General features: G+C 46.3%; 1 protein-coding gene across 2 annotated transcripts in view; it reads right to left on the minus strand.

Annotated features, from left to right (window-relative positions):
* TIAM1 (T-cell lymphoma invasion and metastasis 1) overlaps positions 1-23,002 on the minus strand; it is a 128,224-nt gene that overhangs the window by 15,711 nt on the left and 89,511 nt on the right. For both annotated transcript variants that reach the window (XM_004675344.2, XM_004675343.2), the window contains 5 exons: positions 19,935-20,038; positions 10,677-10,856; positions 9,709-9,777; positions 9,273-9,398; positions 2,658-2,766 (listed from right to left, as the gene is read on the minus strand). In XM_004675344.2, coding sequence (XP_004675401.1) covers positions 2,658-2,766; positions 9,273-9,398; positions 9,709-9,777; positions 10,677-10,856; positions 19,935-20,038 — 588 coding nt within the window. The remainder of the gene's footprint in view (positions 1-2,657; positions 2,767-9,272; positions 9,399-9,708; positions 9,778-10,676; positions 10,857-19,934; positions 20,039-23,002) is intronic.

Consider the following 23,002-nt stretch of genomic DNA (forward strand, 5'->3'; position numbering starts at 1 on the left):
CTGGTGACACGTGTGTCTGTAGCTGATTTGGGGGGGTGGGGTGGGGGAGTGTCCAATGAGTTAGCAGGTTTGTACATCCTAGACATGTGGCCTTTTAGGGGTGCCTGTTTAGCTTCCATGTATTAGAATTGTCTTTATTCTGATTTTCTGACATGCAGGGCCTTACAGCCCAAGGCTGGCAAGTCCCCAAGTTAGTAATATTTATTTTATTTACTCGTAGTCTAACAATACAGATTTCCCCTGCCCCCCCGACCCACAACACACACACACACATACACACCCCTTCTTCTATCAAACTCTTAGGCTCTTACACTCTGGGCCATTCCTCCATGCTCCAGTACCACTCCACTTGGGAAGCCCCCACACCCCAGAAACAGCTTAATTCTTCAAGCCAACCTATCGTGGGCTTGCTTACCTCACTCCTTCCCAAGGAAACCATGACAATGGCTCTAGCCCACGTTTCCCCTCCCCCTCAGCCTTCTAACCCACCCTGGTGCCTCCCGCTGGCCCTGGACAATTGCCCACCCCCCTCCAGGCAACTGTCTCCGGATCTGCTCTCCTCACCTGCTCGAGGAAGAAAACCTGTGTTCTGGAACACTCTTGTCTCTGGTGTTCCTAATCTTTCAAACATTTCATCACTGGTAGAAGCTCTTTTAAGAAAAGGCAGGAAAAAAATGGAAGCAGCCACCCTGGCAGCCGGGAACGTTCATCACATCAAGCCTGGGCCCCCTCAGCGAGCGATTTTTAAGATCTAGTCTGTGTTAATTCGGTGCTACCTGCAGTTAGCATCTGCAGAGAGACCCTGCTGCCCAGGACTGGGAGCAACCGAGGGGACAGCCACAGCTACCACCATGCACACAGGCCTCACTGCAGCCCAGATATTGTCTGTGCCCCAGCTAGGCTGAGAAGCTGCCGGGGAGCTGTGGGCCCCCACAAGACCAAAGGACACCTGTCATGGATAATTAGGGTGGCAAGGCTTACCTTCCAGGTGCCAGTGAGGGGGCCTGGGGTGAGGCCGACATGGGGAACGGGAGGGGTCATTTAGCAAAGAGACTTAACAGTCAGGATATATATTTTTTAAGTATTTTGTTTAAAGTATGATAAAAATAGGTTTCCATGTCCACTAGGCGTGTGAGCTAAGACCCAAAGACACTGTAAAAGGGACTTGTGAAATTGTAAAATGATCCTTCTCGTTGTCTTTATTCAACTAAGGCCAACAGCAATCATGGGGTAAGAGCCCCTAAATCTTTTCATCCTTTTCAACCATTCTGAGCCCCATGAGAGGAATCAGACATTGGGGGTCAGCCACCATGCCTCCTTCTCCCAAGAAAAAATCCTTAGAGAGAAGAGGCCAAGTTTCTGAGGCCTGTGGGCTGGGAGAATGAGGTTCCCACACCAAGAAGGGACCAAACCTTCAAGTTCAAAATAAGACCGTGGCATGCTCTGCTCACAATGAGCAAAACTGGACCCGTCTCCAGCTACGTGTGAGGCCACACTCGCTGGGAATCTGTGAGGAGCCGAGACAGGTGCTTTGTTCTGAGTTCTCTCCAAATGGCGCATCTGGCCATTAGAAAAGCGTGGGCACTACCTAGCGTGTTGAGGGACAGCTTTGAGGGCCTATTTTTCAGGGGCAAGATAGGCCATCGAGTTAAGAAAAATCTACAGGGGCAGAATTTAATTTGAATGAACGATGACAAGTAACACCAAGTGCCACACTGACCCTGTCATTCATCAAAGAACAACAATCGCCTAACAACAAGCATTCAGTTAATGTCTAAAAGGACACACACAACTGTGTGATCCATGGAGCACGTGACACGCCAGAGGAGGCGGGGGAGCAGACCAGGGACCCTTTGTCTGACTGTGCTGACCGAGAACCCTGCTATACCAGCGGTCACCGTCACCCAGGATGCCACTGCTCAGGGCCGGGCCTTGTTACCAGACCCCGCCTGACCAGTATTTCCCTTAGCAGGTGTTGGATGAAATAAAGCTAGTTCTGTGGCAGCAACATAAGCAGAACCTACATAAATGATCTGCATATTCAGGGCCTTGATTAGTAGTTGCTCACAGTGTGAAGAGGAAGCTGATTTCCAGAGATTTCTAGGAAATCACACTTATCAGTTCTACAATGTTTCCTAAGAAACGGTTTATCTGACTTACTGAGCTCTTACCACCTACCCCAGGCTGACCTCTGGAAGCAAAATGTCTTTCTTAAGAATGTTCTATCGCCTTCCCAGCACAGGAAAAGGAGCTCACCAATATAAGAATCGTTGGTGCAAAACACAACTGTCACTTGAGGGGTTTTCCTGAGTGAATGAAATAGTAGCAATGGAGATGGTGGCTGCTAGCACACTCCAGGAACTGAGAGAGGCCAACAAAATGTAGTGGACCATAATAAAATTAATGAAGGGATGTTTCATCATATTTCACCAGGGAATTTCTAACCTCTTATGTTTTTGCATAACTACAAAGTGACTCATCAATGTTGAGCTGTCAAAATGTTCATTATAAGGAAAATGACAAAACTAATCATTGATATTCATACATTTCATTTCTCAGTATCTGAGACTTTGATTTCTGTCCAAAACTCCCACCTGCAACAGCGCACACACGCACACACACACACACACACACACACACAACCTCACAGGCCTCACCTTTCACCAGGACTTTGGGGACTTTCGTGTGGCTGGCGCAGAAGGCACTGTAGAGCTTGAAGCGGTCAGCATAGTACAGAAAGGATCCCCCCAGAGAGAACAGCACTTTCTGGATTTAATGAGACAAAGCGCAGTTAGTTCCTTTTCCTTCTCCTCTGGAAATAGCTGCAGGATGTCCCAGGGAGCCACATCTGCCTCACCCCCTCCACAAACACAAATCCTCCCCACCTGGCCCAGCCACCCCCTTGCTCAGCCATGACCTGAAACTGCCCATCATAGAGTAGTTGGGCTCACAAGTGAGCGCAGCCCATGTGGGATCTGGCCTTCTTGCAATTACAGTGAAGATGTCACCAATTTTTAAGCTTTGCCTTTACAGAGCTTTGCTGAGAAGCGTGAACATTAATGAGAAAAATATACATGGCATTTCGGGAGAGACAGAAATCTGAAATCTCTCCTTAGCTCCCATCAGGAGGTAGAAGTGGCAAACCAAATAAAGGTCAAGAGATGCCGAAAATAGAAAACACATCTCCCGGTAGCTAACTACAGTCCTGCCCCAACACCACTTTCTCATCTAGCAGGAGCCGAGCATCAGAAACATGCTTGCAAGATCAAAGGCAATGCTTGACTATGGGAACTGGCCATCATGTCTCCAGCCCTGAGCCTCTGCACTGAGAGGACAGCACTGTGGGAGGCTGGGGCCACGAGAGAGGCACGAAGTCCTCATCTGAGCTACTCTTTTTTTTTTTTAATATTACTGATGCATACAAGAACTGGGGTACAGGCCAGAGGTGCAGGTGGGAGGATTCACCAGAGACAGAGTGGAGAACAATACAGGCAGATTGACTGAAATCCACTGCTGAGGGGAGCAGTGGGTGGGTCAGGAGAGGTCTGCTGAGACATCTGGGTCAGCTCCCTGGCCGGGGATGGAACTGGTGCTACAGTGGCTATGGACAGTTTCATAGTGCTGCGCTTTAAACCACTGCACCACCAGGGAGGCCCTGGGATACTTTTTATGCAACAAATTTTAAATAAATATACCACAGATCCTCAAATAACACCACTTAATTCAACTGTTTCATTATAACATTGAGAGCAAAAGAATAGCAGCCAACAAGGAGGACCTAGTTTCGTTATGCATCATGTCTCTTAAAGTCGCAGTGGCCCAGAAGCTATGGAGGAGGCTAGATGCCAGCTACTGAGCAGAGGTGAGCTTGCAGACACACGGCATCCAGAGCATCCACTTACTGAGAGACAGAGAGGTGAGGGTTTAGAATCAAAAGTTAGGTTTTTAGGGGTTATAATGGAGGGTGGTGGGGGTTTTCAGTTTTTCCTCTAAAAAAAAACAATAGACTAAAAATGAGGTTCTGACAAAAAATGAAGGTTTTAGATTTAAGTGATAAATTCAGTTTACAAAAATGCAATTTAGCGCATAAATAACGCAGAGGATTCTGACAGACTACTTACACAACAAAAAAGTTGCCAAGCAATGTTGGCAATTAAAGACCTAAATTTTCTTCCTACAGGATATACTTTCTCCCTTTGTATCTTACAGCCCCACACAATCCCAGCCTCACTCCTGACAAGAACTCCGCAGGAGTAGTGAACTTTTGAGCCACCCTCAATAATTAAAATCAGAAAGGTTTTGGAGGAAAAAGCTGCAAGTGTAATCCCTCTCTTAGCCCCATCAAGCTAACCATTTGTTTGCCTTGATACAATTCTACACATAAATGCTGAAGTCCTTTATCCTCCCTGGTCCAACCAGGGGTGGACCAGGAAGTATTCATTGACTGTCTGACCTTAAGAAGAGCTCAGGGCACAAGATGCCCCAGGAACAGGGGTTTGTACACAGCAATTGGAATTACCCGGAGTATCTCTTCTGTGGAAATTCACACAACTCCTCATAGGCTGACAGACACTGCAAATTTCCAAGCGGAAGCTATCAAAATCTGACCTCCACTGTCAATCAAAATTTGACTTATTTAACCGAAGAACTAATTTCATGTTTTACGCTACTAACTGCACTAAACATACAAGTTTCAGGTGTGTGTTATCAGACGTAAATCAACATCTGTCTAGACTGTCTTGAGTAGAACTTATTTTTTTCCAACACTGTCTTGGACCTAGCATGGTCTGAATATCTTAACGTTTATATATTTTAAGCCCAATACACAGGCAGGATTTAAAAAGAGCAGCAATGGTGGAAACTGACAACAAAAGGTTTGGGGGTGAACACTGACAACCCAGAAACCATCTCCAATGCTGACCAGGGCCCTGGGGCACAATATTCACTGTGCACCTGGTGCCGGGCCCCACCAAGGGGTCCCACTTAAATGGGATTTACAACAGTGACTGCTTAGACTAGACTTGTTGGGGGAAAAAGTCAATCACCAGCTTCTCCCTGGAACAATTTCTAACACTCATGTTCGCCAAACTCAGTTTTGTTCTACGAGCATTTCTATTCGCCAAACTGTCCTTTGGCAATTAACTCAATAAAAGTAACCTCCAAAAACTGGCCCCATAGCAAAGACGGGGATAAGTGAATATTCCCATTGTCCAATGAATTAACTCATTGAGAAATGATATGCCGTCGCCAAGAGAAACTGAGAAACCAAACTGTGATTTCCGATGGAGACATAACCACCCCAAAGGGGAGAAAGTTAATTCACCCACACGTTCTAAATACACCCCAAATGAACTACATGCAATCTTCAGGGCTAAAGAGACCTTGGTGCAGCTTGCTCTTTATGGTGCAGGGGGAAAAAAATTATACTCTACATATAGCAAATGCCCAGGCAGAAGACAGGAAAGAACGGAGAAAAGAGAGTGGCAAATGTAGACGTTTGCGATTCTGGGTGAAGGGTATCCAAGTATTTTTGTACTCTTCTTGCAACTTTTCTGCATCTGACATTATTTTTACTGGGATTTAGAGAACTATATGTAAATAAATGTTCCTATTCTTAGGCGTATGAATGCTATGGGTTTTCTAAATAGCTCTTGTTAAGGAGGCAGTGGGAAGAGATGACACACAGATAAATACCCTGAAGGGGTAGCTTTCACTTTGGCTTCTAAATGTGCATATAGGTGCCAGTCAGTAGCTGCCAGGGGTTGGCTGCAGGACCCTGCAAAGACCAAAATCCTCAGAAGTTCATGCTCCTTGTATAGGAGGACATGGTAACCACTTAGACCCGACCTGTGTCCTCCAGATCACTTACTACACCTACTAGGATATGAATGCTGTGTGAACAGTGGTTATGCTGTATTGTTTGTGGGATAATACAAAGGTGAGGGACATGGGGCATGCTGGGAGCAGAAGCAGTCACCGCAGGCCTGACCCCTCACTTGGGTTCCCACCCGTGGCTGGTGCAATCTGCAGACACAGATGGTGTGCTGGTGTTCCAGCCAGGTTTCTGCAGTGCCCACGGTCCACACAGGGACATCTGAACTGACTTCAATGGCAGCACAAAGGTCATTCATAAAACAGGACAGTCGGTTCAAAAAACTGTGCCAGAAAAATTAGATACTTATATACAAAGACTGACTTTACTCATTCATCACACTGTGATAAATCAGACGTAGCTATAAATACCCAAGCTACAGAACTTCTAAGGAATCTTTATAACCTTAGTTAAGACAAAGATGTCACAGATATAACACCAGGAAAGCCCTAAAAGTAAAATTCTGAAAAATTACAACTTCATCAAAATTTCAAACTTCTGTTCTTTGAGAGCCACTGTCTGAAAAGACTTGGAGGAAATATTTGCAAATTATAACCTGACAAAGGACTTACATTCAAAATAGCCAAAAAACTTTCAAATCTCAATAATGAGAAAGCAAGCAATAAAGTAATGGGCAAAGAACAGACATTTCAACAAAGAGGACAGACTAGGGTTAAATGGGCATAGAAAAAGATGCTTTGTGTTAGAAGTCACTAGGGACATGAAAATTAAGGCTATGCTGCATTCTGCCAGAATGGCCAGAAATCAGTAGAGTGACTGCTGTAGAGACAGAACCTGTGAGCAGATCACCCAAAGCAGGGATAGTAAAGAAAGGATAAACAGCTACATCAAATTGAAGCACTTCTGAACAGCAACAGGAACACTACATAAAACAAACAAGACACCCCACTGACTGGGGGAAAATTTTCACACATAATACAAATGATAAAGGACTGATCACAAAGATATACCAAGAGCTGCTGAAACTCAACAAAGTGAACAACCCCATCAAAAAATGTGCAGAAGAGCTAAAAGAGACTTCTCCAAACAGGAAAGGCAGATGGCCAAAGGCACATGAAAAAATGTTTAGCATCACTTGTCATAAGGGACATGCAAATCAAAACTACAACAAGATACTGCCTCACACCATGGAGAAAGGCACATATTATAAAAACAAGCATCAATAAATGTTGGCAAAGGTGTGGAGAAAAAGGAACTCTCCCACACTGCTGGTGGGAATGCAAACTGGTACAACCACTATGGAAAGCTGTGTGGAGGTTTCTCAGACTGATAAAATTGGAGCTTCCATATGATCCAGCAATTCCACTCCTGGGTATCTACCCAAAGGACACAAAAACAGTAATTTAAAAGGATACCTATGTTTATTGTTGCCCTATTTACAATAGGAAAGAAGTGGAGTCAAGCCAAATGCCCAAAAATAGATAACTGGATTGAGAAGATGTGGTATATAAACACAATGGAGTATTACACAGCAATCAAAAAAAAACCTCATGCCATTTGTGGCAACATGGATGGAACTGGAAAAGATCACGCTTAGTGAAATAAGTCAGAAAGAAAAAGAAAAAGAGCATATGGTTTCACTCATAGGAGCGTAAGGGATGGGGGGGGGACCCATACATGCATACATATTATATAGCAATTGTAATAAAGTTAAAAAGAACATCAACTAACAACTATCAACCAGAGACATTCTACAGGGGAGGGGAGGGGAATAAGATCAAAACGGGGGTGAGAAGAGCACCTGGGACTATGGTGATGGCACAGGGGTGAAGCGGTGGTGGGAAGTCCATGGGGATTACAACTGAGGTGAGAAAAATGTACAAAGTGACAAATAATAATGTAAAATATGTATTTATAAAATGAAACTGAATTTAAAAAAAGAACCTATGAGAGGGAAAAAGGGCCATAGAGCGTGCCCCAGCACAGCCACTCTGCAAGGCAGCATGCAAGCATGCCCAGCAGCTGTGCACACACGATCCAGGCCTGTCCATTTCCCAACCATCCCAGGCTGGGTAGGTTCACTGTTGGTTCTAGCGACTTGAAGGAGAATTTTGGAGACTTCAGCATCATTTTCACAGAGTTTAACGGCCCACAGGGGAAACGCCTTTCTCTGGCGTTCTCTCATGGTCTGAGTGACGCCCGCTTATATCCTGCCCTCTAGGCGCAGGCTGGCGCTCTGCACATGCGCACACAGCCGCACTCAGGTGTCCGTAGTCAGGCACACCTGCCCCCGCCCTTTATGGCAACAAGATCAAGGCCGCAGGTGATGGCCACAGAGGCCAATGGTGTAAAAGCCAGACCAACTTCATTCACCCTCCACCCCACTCTGGGTATTTACCAAAGAGAAATGAAAGCGGAAGCACAAATGTTCCCAGCAGCTGTATTTGTTTTGCCAAAAGCAGTTGGAAACAGCCCAGCTGCCTAAGGGAAGCTGAAAGGAGGACTAAGGGCAGAGCACCCACGCCCTGGACTATCACACAGCAACACGGACGCACATGAGATGATTATGCTGAGTTCAAGGTGCTACTCAGCTTACATGCATGCTGCTCGATTCCATTTATATAAAGTGCCAGCATCAAAGGCATCTATGGGGACAGGAAGCAGGGCATGATTGCCGTGGCTGAGAGGCAGCAAGAGGCAAGAGAGATGAATCATCAAAGAGTGGGAGACAATGTTTGGGGGTGATGATCATGTTCATTATCCCAACTGTCTTCAAGTTTTCACAAGTGTACACTTGTGTCAAAACTCATTAAATTTTACACTTAAATACATGCAGTGTATTATATGTCAATTATACTTCAACAAAGCTGTTTTGCAGACTTCTATGGGGGTGACAGTAAGTCAACGCCTTGGGTGTGAATTCACATGCTTTCTGTTGGAAGAACAGTAAAGCAAAGCCAAGCAAAGAGGAGGAAAGTAAGTGTCCTCACAGAGGTGCTAGTCATAAATCCTCATTAAGGCTGCAGGGACACTGTGAGGGAAGGATGTCTTCCTTCTGGATAACGATGCGCATGTCCACTCAGCAGAGTTTCCCAGAACAGCATCAATTAATGTGTTTGCTGGGTAACCAAGGACGCTTGTCTAATTTGTAAATCAGCAAGTATTAAAGGCCCCGCATAAACAGGATAAAAGGTTAAGGTTGGTACATCTTCCAAAGCAGAACCTAAAAGATGCACCAGTTTAAATGCAAGTCCATGGGCTGTTCAACCTTAGCTAGACAAGTAAGAGGTCAGTCAGTCCCCTCTCATGCTCCCTTTAGGAGCTGACCCCCTCTGGCAGCACCAGGAAGACTCAACACCGCACACAGAAAGCCTCCTGATACGTGTTAACAAGTGATTCAACTTTACCTCCAGGGTCATCCACCCATAGTGAGACCTACCTTGAACTGATCCACTTTCTCAAGCTTTTCCAAATCAGGGACCAGTCTCACACCATCTTCCAGAGTTTTAAGGAACTCTACTTGAAACTCTACCATTTCGGTTAAATTTCCGAAAAGCACATCAAGCTGCCAAATAAAAAAGAATTCAGTGCACTTCCCATTTCATTAGTGTGCTGCAACTTCATTTGCTTCTGGGGTCAAAGTTTTTCCTTCAGAGCTAGTTAGTGCAGAGAAGAGTGATCCCACCACAGAGGCTGGGGCAGCTCATATTCAGTAGGAGCAAGCCGAGAGCTACCTATTGTGACAATTAACCAATATTTAACCTATGTATGACAATTAAACGGACCCCAAGTGCTTTCTCTTATGTGGAATCCCCAGCCCTTCCTCATGTCAAACTCAGTGTGACCTTCCCGAGTGAAGACTGTTTCTACCATACCTCATCTTGGGTGAGAAACGTCTCTTTTTGAAGAGGTTTTAGGTATCTCTCCATGAGACAGTTTAGGTCCTGAAAGGTTAAAAGGACACCCCATTAGCATATCCAAAGTCTGAAAGTCTTTATAAAGAATCTGAAGGGGAAAAAAACACAAATTATGTTCTAAATGCTAACATTGTAGCCTCTAGGTCATTAAGGTCCACTGAAGCACAAGTAAGATAGCCTTTTCTGTAAATATTTAAAAGTTTTGTAGACCATATGGTGTCTGTCACAATTACTTAACTGCTGTAGAAGGGAAGTTTTATTAGGACACAAAAGTGTGACCTAATAAAACTTTATCTGCAAAAATAGCCCAAGGGCAGAATTTGGTCTGAGGGCCACAATATACTAACCCCTACTGTAGACACTGACATAAATCATTAAAGCAAGTCATGTTGTTTATAACAAAATATTAATATAACTAAATGATACAGTGATAGGAGTAGATAATTACACTACTATTATAGTAAAAAGAAAATATAGTAAATTGTATGTTGACTCAAATAGCTACATGAATAGAACTAATGTCAGAAGAGGGATATAGGAAACAGCTGATACCCTCCTGCTTTTCACAAAAGAATTCAGGTTTAAGTATCAGTCCAACACATACTTAGAAAGGTCAGAATCACTTAATATTCACAATCATCACCTAACTCAATGGATCAATTATATATATATATATAAAATATAAAATTATATAATAAATAGATGTCAATGAGCTGTTATACGGATAATCACTGTCATCTCCTTTCTCAATCATCTCAATGAATTGCTGTAAGAACAGATGAGCCTCCTGAAAACACAAAGGAGAGCTTAACATTCGGAAGAGAAGCCGAATTCCATGCAAGACCAAGCAGCTCTCGGCAACCGCGACTCGGTTCTGCTTCTAGTCTGGACCAGCATCCACGGCAAGCGGGAAGAAGCACACGCACCTTCACATAGGTGCGCTCGGTCTCCAGCAGCTCACAGATGACCTTGCGCAGCTTGTCGGCGTCTGTCAGCTGTCTCATGGTGGCCAGCTGTGGCGCCGTGGGATCCTGAGGAGACGGGCTGGGGTCCGAGGGGTTCATCTCATGCAGACTGCGGCAAAACGCGGCCACCTGTTCTGTGCTCTTGGGAGCACCAAGAAGAAGACAGATGAGGTGACCGCTCATTAGACAGACTCACCTGACCCCTGAACGTGCTCATTACTGAGCAGTCACATACGGATTCCAAATGCCCCCAACTCTCCACGCATGTGGGGGCTCTCGCACACGGAGGGCCCACTGCAGAGCAGCCGGCGGCTAAGGAGGGGCCAGCTTCACTCCCTTTTAACAGTGGAAATGACAAGTAATTCATCCAACATCACACCACATGAACCTGGCAGAGCTGGGATTTGAACCTGGCACTGTGGCTCAATGTCTATATTCTTACCTCACTGCAAGGAGCTTGCCAATGAACAGACAGAGATACAGAGAAGGTAAGTGTGTTCCACCCAAGATACAAGGCTAATAATGATCAGACTCCCGCTCAGCGCACTGTCGAAATCTCTTTGCAACGCTGGAAGACAATGCTACAAGTTGAGATTCTTCCTGGCTCTGTTAAACAAGGACACCAAGGAAGCTCTAGAAAACCCACGTACTCTCTGCAGGCTAAGTCGAGTAAGTCGGGCTCTTTCTCGCCCTCCCACCACTAGCCTCTATGGCTGCCACCTGTGCCTGGTTTCTGCCTAGGCTTGATGAGAACATGTTTCATCCAACGTGATATGTGGTGCAAAAAAGTGTTTGGAAAGGGGAGCACAGGGCAGGTGCGCCTATAATAATGGATACATGGATGGAGGAGCGTGAGCACAGGTGCACAAGCTTGTAAGTATGGAAGCCTGGAAGCCTGGGAGAGATTATTATGAGACATTGTGAGAAAGAAGAAAAGCTAGAAAGAAGCCAGGGAGAGAGGGCAGAGATCGTGGGAGCTGGGAGGCTCGCTTGCTGACTGCCTCCTGCACCCCAGTCTGCTGGCCTGCCCGTGTAGCCAGTTCCCTGCTTCAGCGTTAAAGGCCTGTCAAATCCACCTATAATGCCAAGACTCCTTTTCCCATTTGCCTGAGTCAACAAGAAACCTGCACGTCAAGTGCCTGCTTGCTTCCACACTCGATTTCTTATCTTTCCAACTTTTCAAAAGGCTAAAAAATAACCTCTCCTTCTAAGAAAAAAGGGTGTTGGGCTCTGAACAAAGCCTCAGTGAGTGCCCAGACTCCATCTAATCTCCTGCCAGGATGATTCAGGTAGATGTGTAAGACTCTAGGATACTAAATTTCTAACCTCTCAAGTTACTGTCAACAGCACCCTGTCATCATCTGTAGACAGGCTGTTAGCCCCTCCGCCCCTCGGGCAGTCATTCTCCACCATGGCAGCACACTGGGGTCACCTGGGGTGAGCTGTGCCAACCTCCCAGTGCCCTATGCACCCTCCAGATCGATTCAGTAAGAATTTCTAGGATGCGATGAGCAAGTGGCAGGACCTATAAAGGTTGCTGACTCACTCCTGGTTATTCTATAGAACAAAATCTGGTTTATTAATGTTTGTACAAATGCACTACTCTACCAATGTTTGATGGAGATGTCCTTGAAGGTGGTGACCATCTTCCCAAACTTCTCTTCCCCAATTCTGTCAATTGTCTAATTTATCCCTAGGCACAAAGTATTTTGAATAAAGACCTACACGTGTAAGGAACAGCTCTTCTTCTATCTCCTGCCTAGCAGGAGGAATGTGAGAACATCCTCCCAAGAACAGCTCCCAAGTACACAGAGAAGAACGTCAAGGCTGGAGTTGTTGTCGAGGGCAGAAGACCAATACCCAATTATCTTACATGGGGGCAATTTCTAAAGACAAGAAGGAAGCAAGCACTAATTCCCTTCCCCCTTGTTAGTGTATCCCAAAGGGAAGGGAGTTGTGAATAAAGACAAATCAAGGACACGGGCAATCAGGATGGAGCAAGGATGCATTAGAAGAAAAGCTCTGCCTGGAAAGAGTAGAAACAGATCCAAAGCCACTAAATTGTTATTCCAATTCTCTTCTAATTACCATAGCTGATTTGTTGCAGGACTGACCATGGTTTTCCATGCCAGAAAGGGTGGATGCCTGTTGGGAGCAATGTCCCATGTTTGCCATGGAATCATATTTCAGACACCGAATATCCTTGGGGGGAATTTTCCCTCCTGTGACTAACAAAAAACTCACCAAAATGGTCTGAACTGTGTGATATGTGAATCATATCTCACTATGGCTATTAAAAAAGGGGCTACTTGTTTTTAATCAGTTTGTTTCATAGAGATAAGCTCAACAGTTTTATTTAGTTACATAAGATTTTACTAACTCTTGTCATCCTTAAATACTCAGTTAAATATAGCTTTAAGTTAAAAAGGAACAAACTTAATAGCAACACTTTACACATCTTTTTTAATTATCCAGTGATAACTGTAAAAGAATGGCTGAAAATTAACTGCCCTGCTCTCCAGTTTATCCCAAACTCTCCTCTTTGCTTTGACTTGTTCATTAGCAAAGAAATCCAACACAACAAATGTATAAATGGCGCCATTGCTTACACCCTGCTTTTCTAAATGTGCCAACAGTCACTTCACTGCCTGACACATATTGCAAATTAGCTTCTACACATGATAAATAAACCCATCACTGCATTCCCATCAGAGAATTCAAGTACTTTTTTCAGTTTTATCATTTAAACAAGCTGCCATGTGAAATATATTCTATTATACCCACCCTTGAAAACACAAAGGCAAACATTTAGAAAAGACGCATATCAAAAGCTGGAAATTCCAAAAGACAGTTTCCTTTGTGCTCCAGACACACATCATACTACCCTGTGGCCATTCTCAGCTACACCTGGCCATAGTGATAAAAGGCTGAGGGTGGGATTTCTGGGTTTGCATTCCCCTCTCTACCACACAAGTAGAGGTTTCCATTTTTCAAAATGTGAGGAGGATTCCTGCCTTTGCCTGTGTCAAGCTCACCACCTCTAAGGTCTGGTATCCTTTTTGTTCAGCAGGTCCCAGGGGGAAAGTTCAGCTTAGAGGGATGCTGGGATAAGTTAGAGTTATTGTTCTAAATCTAGCCATCTCCTACCAAACTTCCTCCCCAAACAACCTGGGTGCTCACTGATATCCCCCAAGCCCAATACTGAAATACTAGGAAATGCATGCAACATCCCAGGGGAACCTAAGCATTCCCTTGAGTCTCCTGAGAGCTGAGAGCCTCCGGCATTTCTTCCTTATAGAGACATTGCTCAGCCTATGCTAGACCTGTAGGTAACCTTGAAATTCAAGAGGGGCACAGCAGTCTCCACTGCCCAGCCTACTCTCTGATTCCATGTGCAAAGTCTCATGTTTATCAGGAGGAACTGGATCAAAATGGCAGTAATATTTTTACTATCAATCATGTGTTATTAACGTTAAAAAAAAAAACCACAGATTCTGATGTGTAACTGTCAAGGGATATTATAGAGAAGGTTCTTCATAGAATTTTTACTAGAAAACAACTGAAAGGATGTTGTTAAGTTTCAGGGTTTTTCTTCCTCAAATCTGACCCAAAAATATCCTTACAAGGTAATAGGGAATGCAAGTCTTCTTCAGTATATCTCTAATTTAGAAATCTTACATATTGTGGCCCAGTTTCATAGTCCTCCTGATCCCCGACTGTGACCAAAAATTTTTTAAGGGAACATATGCTTTTTTCCCTTTTTAATTTTTGTTACAGGAAGTAACACTTCATTATAACATGTCTCAGATGTTTAGATTGAAAATCACCTGTACATGCAGACCACACCAAGTTCACCTTTAAAGGTGACTGTCCCCTTGTTCCTGTGTTCCTCTTCCCCCTTCCCTAATTCTTTCACCCCCAACCCACCAGCACCTAGCCTCAGGGCCTGGAGTCCTCCACACAGGACACAGGACACAGGAATGGGTGCCTTGCCCGCCCGTTCCATCACCGGTGATGACAGCGATGCATCATCTGACCATCCACACATCAGACACCCCTGTCGAGAGGGCTCCGAGGGGTGGGGAGACCCAACACACCCCTGAAAGCCAAGTTTCTGGCACAAGGAGCTCAGGCTTGCTCAGAAGCCAGCCCAGGTCTCTCCTACAGGAGAAACTCTCCCAGTTTGAGAAGACAATCACCGTGGAAACAGAGACACATTTGGAGCATTTCAGAGCTGCCAGTTTCAAACAGTTTAAGGGGGAGAGTTGTCTCCTGGTCAGGTCTCAGGATTGTCCCACCAGCCCAGAGGAAGAAGGGGACACTGCAGAGCCCCGTTTACAATGTCATTCTCTTCCTGTGGAAGATGAAAAGAAAGTATAAATGGGGTGGGGGGGCAGACTTTGAAGTGCTCGCTCCCCACTCAGGCGACCTGGCTGTTGAAGCTCTTCCTGTTATGCAATCACCAAAGGCAATTTCAGTCTCCAGATGAGTTCAGTTCTAAAATGGACCAAGACAGCACCTCCTACAGATTTAAAAGGGGGCTAAAGTGACCTAAAATTTGATCAAGCTTTGGGGGAGAAAAACAGCCATGTGATACACTCCATCACGGCACAGACCAGACACACAGTGTGATCTCAAGTTCTCTACCGCTTTCCGGTCGTTTTGAGCAACCTTTGAAGTAGAAACACCCAAGAAGAATGAAAGTTTTACTGAGGTAAATCAGGTGTACCGAGTGCCAAAGTTAAGTCTCCTTAAATGACACCAAATCTGAGAGCTGGCCTATTCCAAGATTAATATTACGCTATCGTACATTTAATTTCATTTTGTGGACTTATTCCTCACCGCTCACCGCAAAGGACTCATACGAGAAGGTAACATTTACTATAGAACTAACCTGCCCCGGGCAGGCCAGAGGCCATCAGTCTGTTCACCCACCCCTGAGCCGACACTTCCCATCCATCTCCCACTCTAGAAAGCAGCAGTGAAGAGAAAAAACACTGAAAACTTGAGAGGAGGCAGGTTGAAAGGCCTCGCTCCAGAAATAGTGGGGAACACCGCAGCCACCCAACCTGATGGGGGTGAGGGAGGACGGGACAGAGCCACAGGGACACAGACTCTCAACATTTCAGGAAAGAGGGCGCAGGTCAAATGACACTTAGTGAGCAGACATGCAAAAGACGTCTCTCTGCCGTGTAAACATCAAACTATCAGTCCGTTGGAGAGACTAGACACATTCAACTTCACAGCAACTACGGATCCCCCTCCCCCACGGCCGGAATGAGGTGAGGGACCCTGGGGCGGAAGGGTGCCAGGGGATGAGCCCCAGCACCTTCACTCTCAGGGACACAGAGCGACGGGGGACACAGCACAGGCACAGGGAAAGGGCTCACCCCATGGAGGGTCCGGCACTCAGAATCCCCAGGCTTGCCATTGTTTTCCATCCTGGGCTTGCGCTTTATTTTCCACAAAGCAGACATCATCAGGAATAGATTCTCATGGTAATTCTACCACCTGACGTGTTTGACACAAAGACAGAAGTTTCTTGACATATTCCAGGCACACCCCACGCCTTCCAGGTCCAAGGAGAGCATCCTCGCTGACAGTGCCCCTGTGACTCTACACGAAAAGCCACGGCTGCATCTCCGCACAGGAAGGACAGCGACCGTGCAAGCCTGGGAACAGCACCTCCTTCCAGTGCAACCTCCAGAGCGGCACCACCTCCCTCAGTGCCCACTGGGAGGGGTCAAAGGCTCAGTGGGAGAGGAGAGTCGTCGGTGCTTTGATTTCATCTGGCTCCTCAACAAAAGTTCCAGGATGGGAGAGCCAGCCAGGCAAGAAAACAAAAGCAGAAAACTGCCTGTATGGAGGGAAGCTCGCTGCTGCAGACGGGGCCAGCTGATTGGCCAGCTCCCGGCACCGGCCAGAACGAGCATGTAGCCCAGCACCAGCAACTTTGAAGACCCCTCCCCCGCTGGCTCTCGGGGTAGTGAGCTGGCAGGAGAGAGCAAACTGTTTCTTGACAGTTTGATATTTTCACACTTCCCTGCTAATGCTCTGTAGCAAGAGCAGGCAGTGCTGAGACAATAATTTAGATTCCAAAGGAAAAAGGCGACTCTGAACGTGGAAATGTTCTGAAAATTGCCCCTGTGCCCCTGTGGCTAACTGGAAACAAATTCCCAGCTGCCAGGGGCCTGGAATGCAGGACACTGAGTGTCTGAGTTGATTAGCATTTCCAGGGACAAGAGTTTTCCATGAGAAGCAGGGAAGTGAGTGGTGAGGAAGGCCCTTTGAGGTTCTCACCCACAGACACCAGAGGAAGGAGGTGGCCAGACGCCCCCCGCGGTGGGCAAGTCCCTCCCCCACTGTGGATGTGACATTCCAAGGCCACCCCCCCACCCCCAACCACAAGCTCACAATTATCCACTTATTCAACGCCTTACTGCCTGGTGTAGCAAAAACAGTTATTTTAAAAGTGTCACACACACTTCATCAAGGGCTTGCTGTCTCCCGCCCAATATCTCATAGAATAATTGATTTAGGAAGAACTGAACAAGCAAAACCATCAGCCAAGAGAAAAAATGACAAGTGGGTTCATTTCATTACAGTGTGTTCAGGAACACATTTGTTTCTACCTTTCTTCCTGCATTCAAATTAAAGCTAACAGACCCTTCCAGGTTCGGGCAGCTCACAACTTAAAAATTAAAGTTCAGTTTATTCTTCAGAAAAATTATACTTGGATAGGGGAGACATGGCAAAAAACAAACTTCATCAAGAAACGTAATATGCCCGCTCTTATTTTAAACCATAAAAACATGCCCAGAAAGGTGAAGCACTGGGAAGACATCTAAGGGGCTTCTGAATATATATCTAATTGGCTCAAAACAGCACCAATTAATTCCTTCCTTTTATGAAACCTGGTATTAAACAGTAGACCACAATAATCTGGCCAAAGACAATTTTCACATAGCAATTAGCCACATAAGACCTGGGTTTGCTATCTTAGTGCTGTGTGACCTTCAGGGAGTTGCTGAACCTCTCTGTTCCAACACCTATACTATAGATATCTTGGATAAGAGTATCACTCTTCCCAGGGTATAGTGAAGATGAGATGAGTTAATACAGAACAAGGCCCATTATATACCAGGCGCTCAATTAAGTATTAGCTTTCATCAATCATTAATGAAACACAGTAGGATGTAGCCTCTAAGAACCACTACTCAATTTAAAGTTTTACATTTCAAATATCCTAAGTGAGAAATCTAATTCATTAAAAGCTATTTTAGTTGAGAAGTCTGGCTAAATAGTTCAAGTAAGGAAGGTAAAATCTGAATCAGGCCAAAACCATAGAGTATTGTGGTGTATAGAATCACCCCATGTTCCCTAAGTCCAATCTAGTGAAAAGGAATGTATGAACCTATGGTTTCAATGTGATCCTCTGAACCAGCTTTAAAAATACCCAAACCACCCAAATGTGTCAATCATTTTGAAGAGCCCATCATGCATTTCTACAGAAATCCAGGAACAGCATCGTGTACGGCTGTTTTCGACCCTGTCTGTTCTGGGAGAGTTTAGAACTTTGTTCTCTGGAGACAGAACCCTGAAGAAAAGGGGGCACTTGGGGTCAAACAAAATCCTGGGGCCCCTTCCTTCCTCTCTGAATCCACCACCAGAACCAAACATTAAAGAGGATTCTGTTGAGAACTTCATGACTTATGGAACTGAAAGCAGAAACAATCCTCCCAACCACATGGGAGTGAGAACACCACCGTTACAGTGAGGCAAAAAATGATCCGATTCCCTAAGTATTCAGAAATAAATACCTCGGGTATGGGAAAAATAGCTATTTCCCCAAATCAGAAATGGAGAATTAACATTTTAAGTTTCAATGATAGAATAACTTAACCAATACCCTTCCAAATAGCTTACCCCACTGGGGAAATATCGCTGATTTGTGAGCACTAACTACTGCCCTGCCTCCCCCCCAAAAAGTAGGTCAAAATAAGAATCACCGAAAAAGTAACTTTAATCAGATGTTTCCTCGGCTTCTTTTTTTAACTTTAAGGTAAACATGTACATTTCTATTCATCTGGTTTTTAACTAACAACATAAAGACGTTCCCTCCATAAATCTTAAATTTACCAAGACTAAAATCACTTCTAAATATTTGATTTTATCCTGTGCTCAATATAAAAAGCAGTGAGATGAAGATGCTTGATGGGGAGAGCACCTATGACAGGTATCAGAAATGTTAAGGTCGGTCAAACACACACGCCCAAGAAAGTCCAACCGCAAAGCATAAAGGCTGAGACACAGAAAAGAACACGAGTGCCACGTGGGTCGTGGAATCCTGGTTCACAATGGGGAAGGCTATCTCCGTCATCGACGTGCCCCACGTACGACACGTGACCCCCCCGAGTCACCCACCGCTGGCCAAAGGCAGGCATCACCCTGGTAATATGGTAGATGAGACAGCAAAGGCATCACCTGAAGTTAGAGGATTTGCCCAGGCTAAATGACTGGCAAACATCAGACAAGAGAGTGAGGAGGCCCTAGAAGGCTCAGCAGAGATACATCAAACAAATACGGAAGCACAGCCACATCTACTGCTGTCACAAGGGAGGCGGGTCGGATATGGGGACACCAGGGTTTTTTTAATGGCTGTGCTTTGGCAGCTATGGGAGAAGAGGCTCTGGCCCCATGGAACTCCGTGGAGTGGGACAAAAGGAGGATGAGTTATGGAAAACAAATTTCCAGTGTGGCACCAGAGGGTGGGAAGAAAAACTTGCTCACAGTCTCAGCCTACCGAGGAAGCTTCGGTTTGGATTAATGAAAAGACGGTCCCCTTCCCCGCAGCATAAATGAGGCTGACCTTTAATGATACGAACACAGCTCGTGTAGGCGGAGTTCACCACAGAGACCATCGATTGTGGGCAAGAGGAAAAATCACACGCATCTGGGGTGTCGCGGCAGCCTGTGCCGGCAGGGGGGTGAGAAGGAAAAGGGGTGAAATCAGACGCCGGGGCAGGGAGAGGTGTTTCTGCTCTATCGTCTCGCATGTGGGTTTGTGAGCAAGTTGTCATTTGGATCGCCTATCCTGTTTGCAAGGAAAAACACTTGGCCCAGGGAGAGGTTTCTAACCATACACCGCTGCAAAGGTGACATTTTGGCGGCATTCTTCCGTGGCTCCAGCCATGAGAAGTGAAAATGAAAATCTCTCACCTTGCTGCTGTGGTCGGTGTCATCGGAGGATTCCAAGCTTGGTCCTTCGCTCTCCTCTGGGGCTGTCTCGGCGCTGCTGCTCTGCTCACTACAGAGGCTGTACCCTGCAAGACAAGCCAGAAGAGAGTGTGCAGAGAGTGTGCGTTGCAGGTAGGGCTGCACCCACGAGCCGCGCCTGGCGTGGGGTCAAGTTCCCGACGTGCACACAGACGGCAAGTTGGGGCTCCATGCGCTTGACTCAGAAAATCTTAGGCTTGTCTTTGCTTTCACTGTTCCCGCTGCTATTACTATGTGATACTGCAGTGTAGTTTTATTATTCATAGCTTATAGTACATAGTAATCATTACAGTGTGTCCCGCTCCAATTTGTCTACGAAGCCTGATAGGAGGATGTCCGCAGGGGCACCCAGGGACACACACACTCGGCCCTTGCCACCTGTGCTGGCTGTTGTTGACAGTTCTGACCAACCACAAGCCTCTTCTAACATCATATTCCCTCATACCCACCATATGCTAGGCTAAAGTGAAGGAAAGAACACTAAGGCTACTCAAGGTTCATCTGAAACTGCAGGGTCCCTATCACACAGACTCAGAGTCCAGAGACTTGGAGTTTGGAGCCAAATCTCTCTGTGCCCCGCAAGTGACAAGACGCCACCGAGCACTACGGATCCGTGCAGCTCACGAGGACAGCGGGACTCGTGGGCAGGGGAATCCCCCAGCGCACGGGATGCCGGTGCGGCGACCAAGCCCATCTGGCCCTGGGTCGAGATCACAGACAGCACCGTCTCCAACCAGGAGAGAGAGAACGGGCGTGGAAGGGGAACCTGTGGACGAAAGTCTTGGTCTGCAAAGAGACTGTCTGAGTCCAACATGGAGCACAGCACTAAACTGCTGCCTTCCTCTCCTGTCCAAGCACTAAGGAGGCCGGGAAACAGGGAGGCAGCCAACCTCGGCGTCAGCCAGGCTTTCAGGCTGTGCCCTGCACTCGCTCCCCCAGCAAGGAATGGGGATGGTTGCAGGGGGGTGGGGGGCCCTCCATTCCCCAGCTTGGTCTAGCTTGAGGACTTCCTCACATTTCTTCTCATTACTACTCGTGCTACAACTGTAGTGATCAAAGAAGTGGCTTGGTTTGCCTGCTGGCCATCACCTATGTCATGTGGTCCCCGGTGTAAGAATAAAATGCAGCTGGCCCTGTGCACATGGCCAGCGACTAGACAGAAAAGGCAAGCCTGGTCCCAACCTATAGAGGCTGTGGAAATGGCTAAGGACATGGCCTGCCTGCACTGAGCCCGAGGGCTGCAGGAGTCACGGCTGGCTCAGCACCAAGCTGGGGCTCCACGACTCACAAGGGCAGCATGCACCCTGCAGTCTGCAAATGGGACCCCCAGGCTGCCCAGCAAATGCTGTTCCTGCACATTCCCCTATGGGGGATGAGGTCAAGCTGATGCCCAAGGTGGCAGGAGAACTCGAGTCTGTTAGCCAGACTGCAGGCTGGGTAGCCAGAAATGCCAGCAAAACTACATCCACAAAACACTTGGCAATCCCAAATACAACCGAGCAAAATTCCTTTTAAATGCAAAGCTAAGTGCCCAGAAATGCCCGAGCCCAAAGTAGAGAAACTTAAGGGTGGGGGCATGAAGAGCTATTCCCAAGGCCAAGGAGGTGCCAGGCAAATCCATCAGGTCCCCAACCTAGAGCACATTCCCAGGGGAGACGCTAATGGTGGGGGCAAGAGGAAGATCTTCGGGAGGAAAACTGTATAGCTGGAAGGTGCTATAAGCCTCCGTGGCTCCTGGGCACTAAATCCCTTGGGTGCTGCGGGTCACCAAGACCTTCCACGCACTTCCCAACAGCGCAGCCCCAGCTCAGGAACCACTGCCGGGAGACTGGCTTGAACCATACAGCCGTGAGACAGAGGGTGTTGGGTCACATGAGACGGAGTTCCCTTGAAGGGCTACACTTGCCATCTACAAAGATGTGAAATATGAAAGAAAAAAGTACTCGCAGCAAAAGCGAAGGGAGCGGGGGGTGGGGGGTGGGGAGGAAACTTGTGTAGTTATGCCTGGATTGGGAGACAGGAGAGAAGCAGGCAAAGAGGATCTCTGAGTTGACAACCACTGTGACCGAGGGTATATGGGGTTCAAGTACACACTGGACACTGTACCCAGGAAAACCCAACATCTTCATCTGCTCACTTGAGGGTATATGGGGTTCAAGTACACACTGCACACTGTACCCAGGAAACCCCAACATCTTCATCTGCTCAATCCACTTTAACAAAAGACCACAGACATGGAGGCTCAATCAGTACACACTTGTAACTACTGGTTCTTGAGGCTGGAAGTCAAAGATCGAGGAGCTGACAGAGTGTTTTTTTGGTGACAGTTCCTCTTCTGGCTCACAGAAGGCCACCATGTCACTCTGCTCACTCTTCCTCTCCCATGGAGGACAGTGATCTTTGTGGAGGATTCATCCTCCTGACTTCATCTAAGCCTTGGTATTTCTCAAAGCATCCAACTCCTAGCAATAATCATACCGGGTTTAGACTTCACCAGATGAGTTTTGGTGGGATATGAACATTCAGTTCATGGCCCTATGGTTGAAAAGGTCACACTGGATTTGTATCCCAAGGGCATCTGGAAGATTGGGCAAAACCAAATCCACATTTGGAGAATTCACCCTTCTGACAGTGTCAGATAATGCCGGAAGAATACGAACCCATACCCCATATTGTAAAGCACAGGATGAACCAAGCCCCCACAAGTCAGACTCAGCAGACACATCAAAAGTCCAACCACTGAGGGACAACAGTGCAGTGATCAGGCAAAAAAGTCAAATAAGTGTGCTAGAATATCTTTGAAGGAAGGGAAGGGTGCACTAGGGAAGAGACAATTACAAAAAGACCAGGCAAAGTTAATCAAATTTTAAGAAATGAGTAGGCTAACTACCGAGATCAAACATTCACAGGTTAAAAATAAAAGTTGAAGGCCCTCCCTGGTGGCACAGCGGGTTAAAGCGCAGCACTGAGAGTCTAAAGCCACTTCCGCATGAGTTCGATTCCCGCCTGCC

This window comes from Condylura cristata, unplaced genomic scaffold, assembly GCF_000260355.1.
Source record: "Condylura cristata isolate star-nosed mole 26May11 unplaced genomic scaffold, ConCri1.0 scaffold00003, whole genome shotgun sequence".
Lineage (NCBI taxonomy): Eukaryota > Metazoa > Chordata > Mammalia > Eulipotyphla > Talpidae > Condylura > Condylura cristata.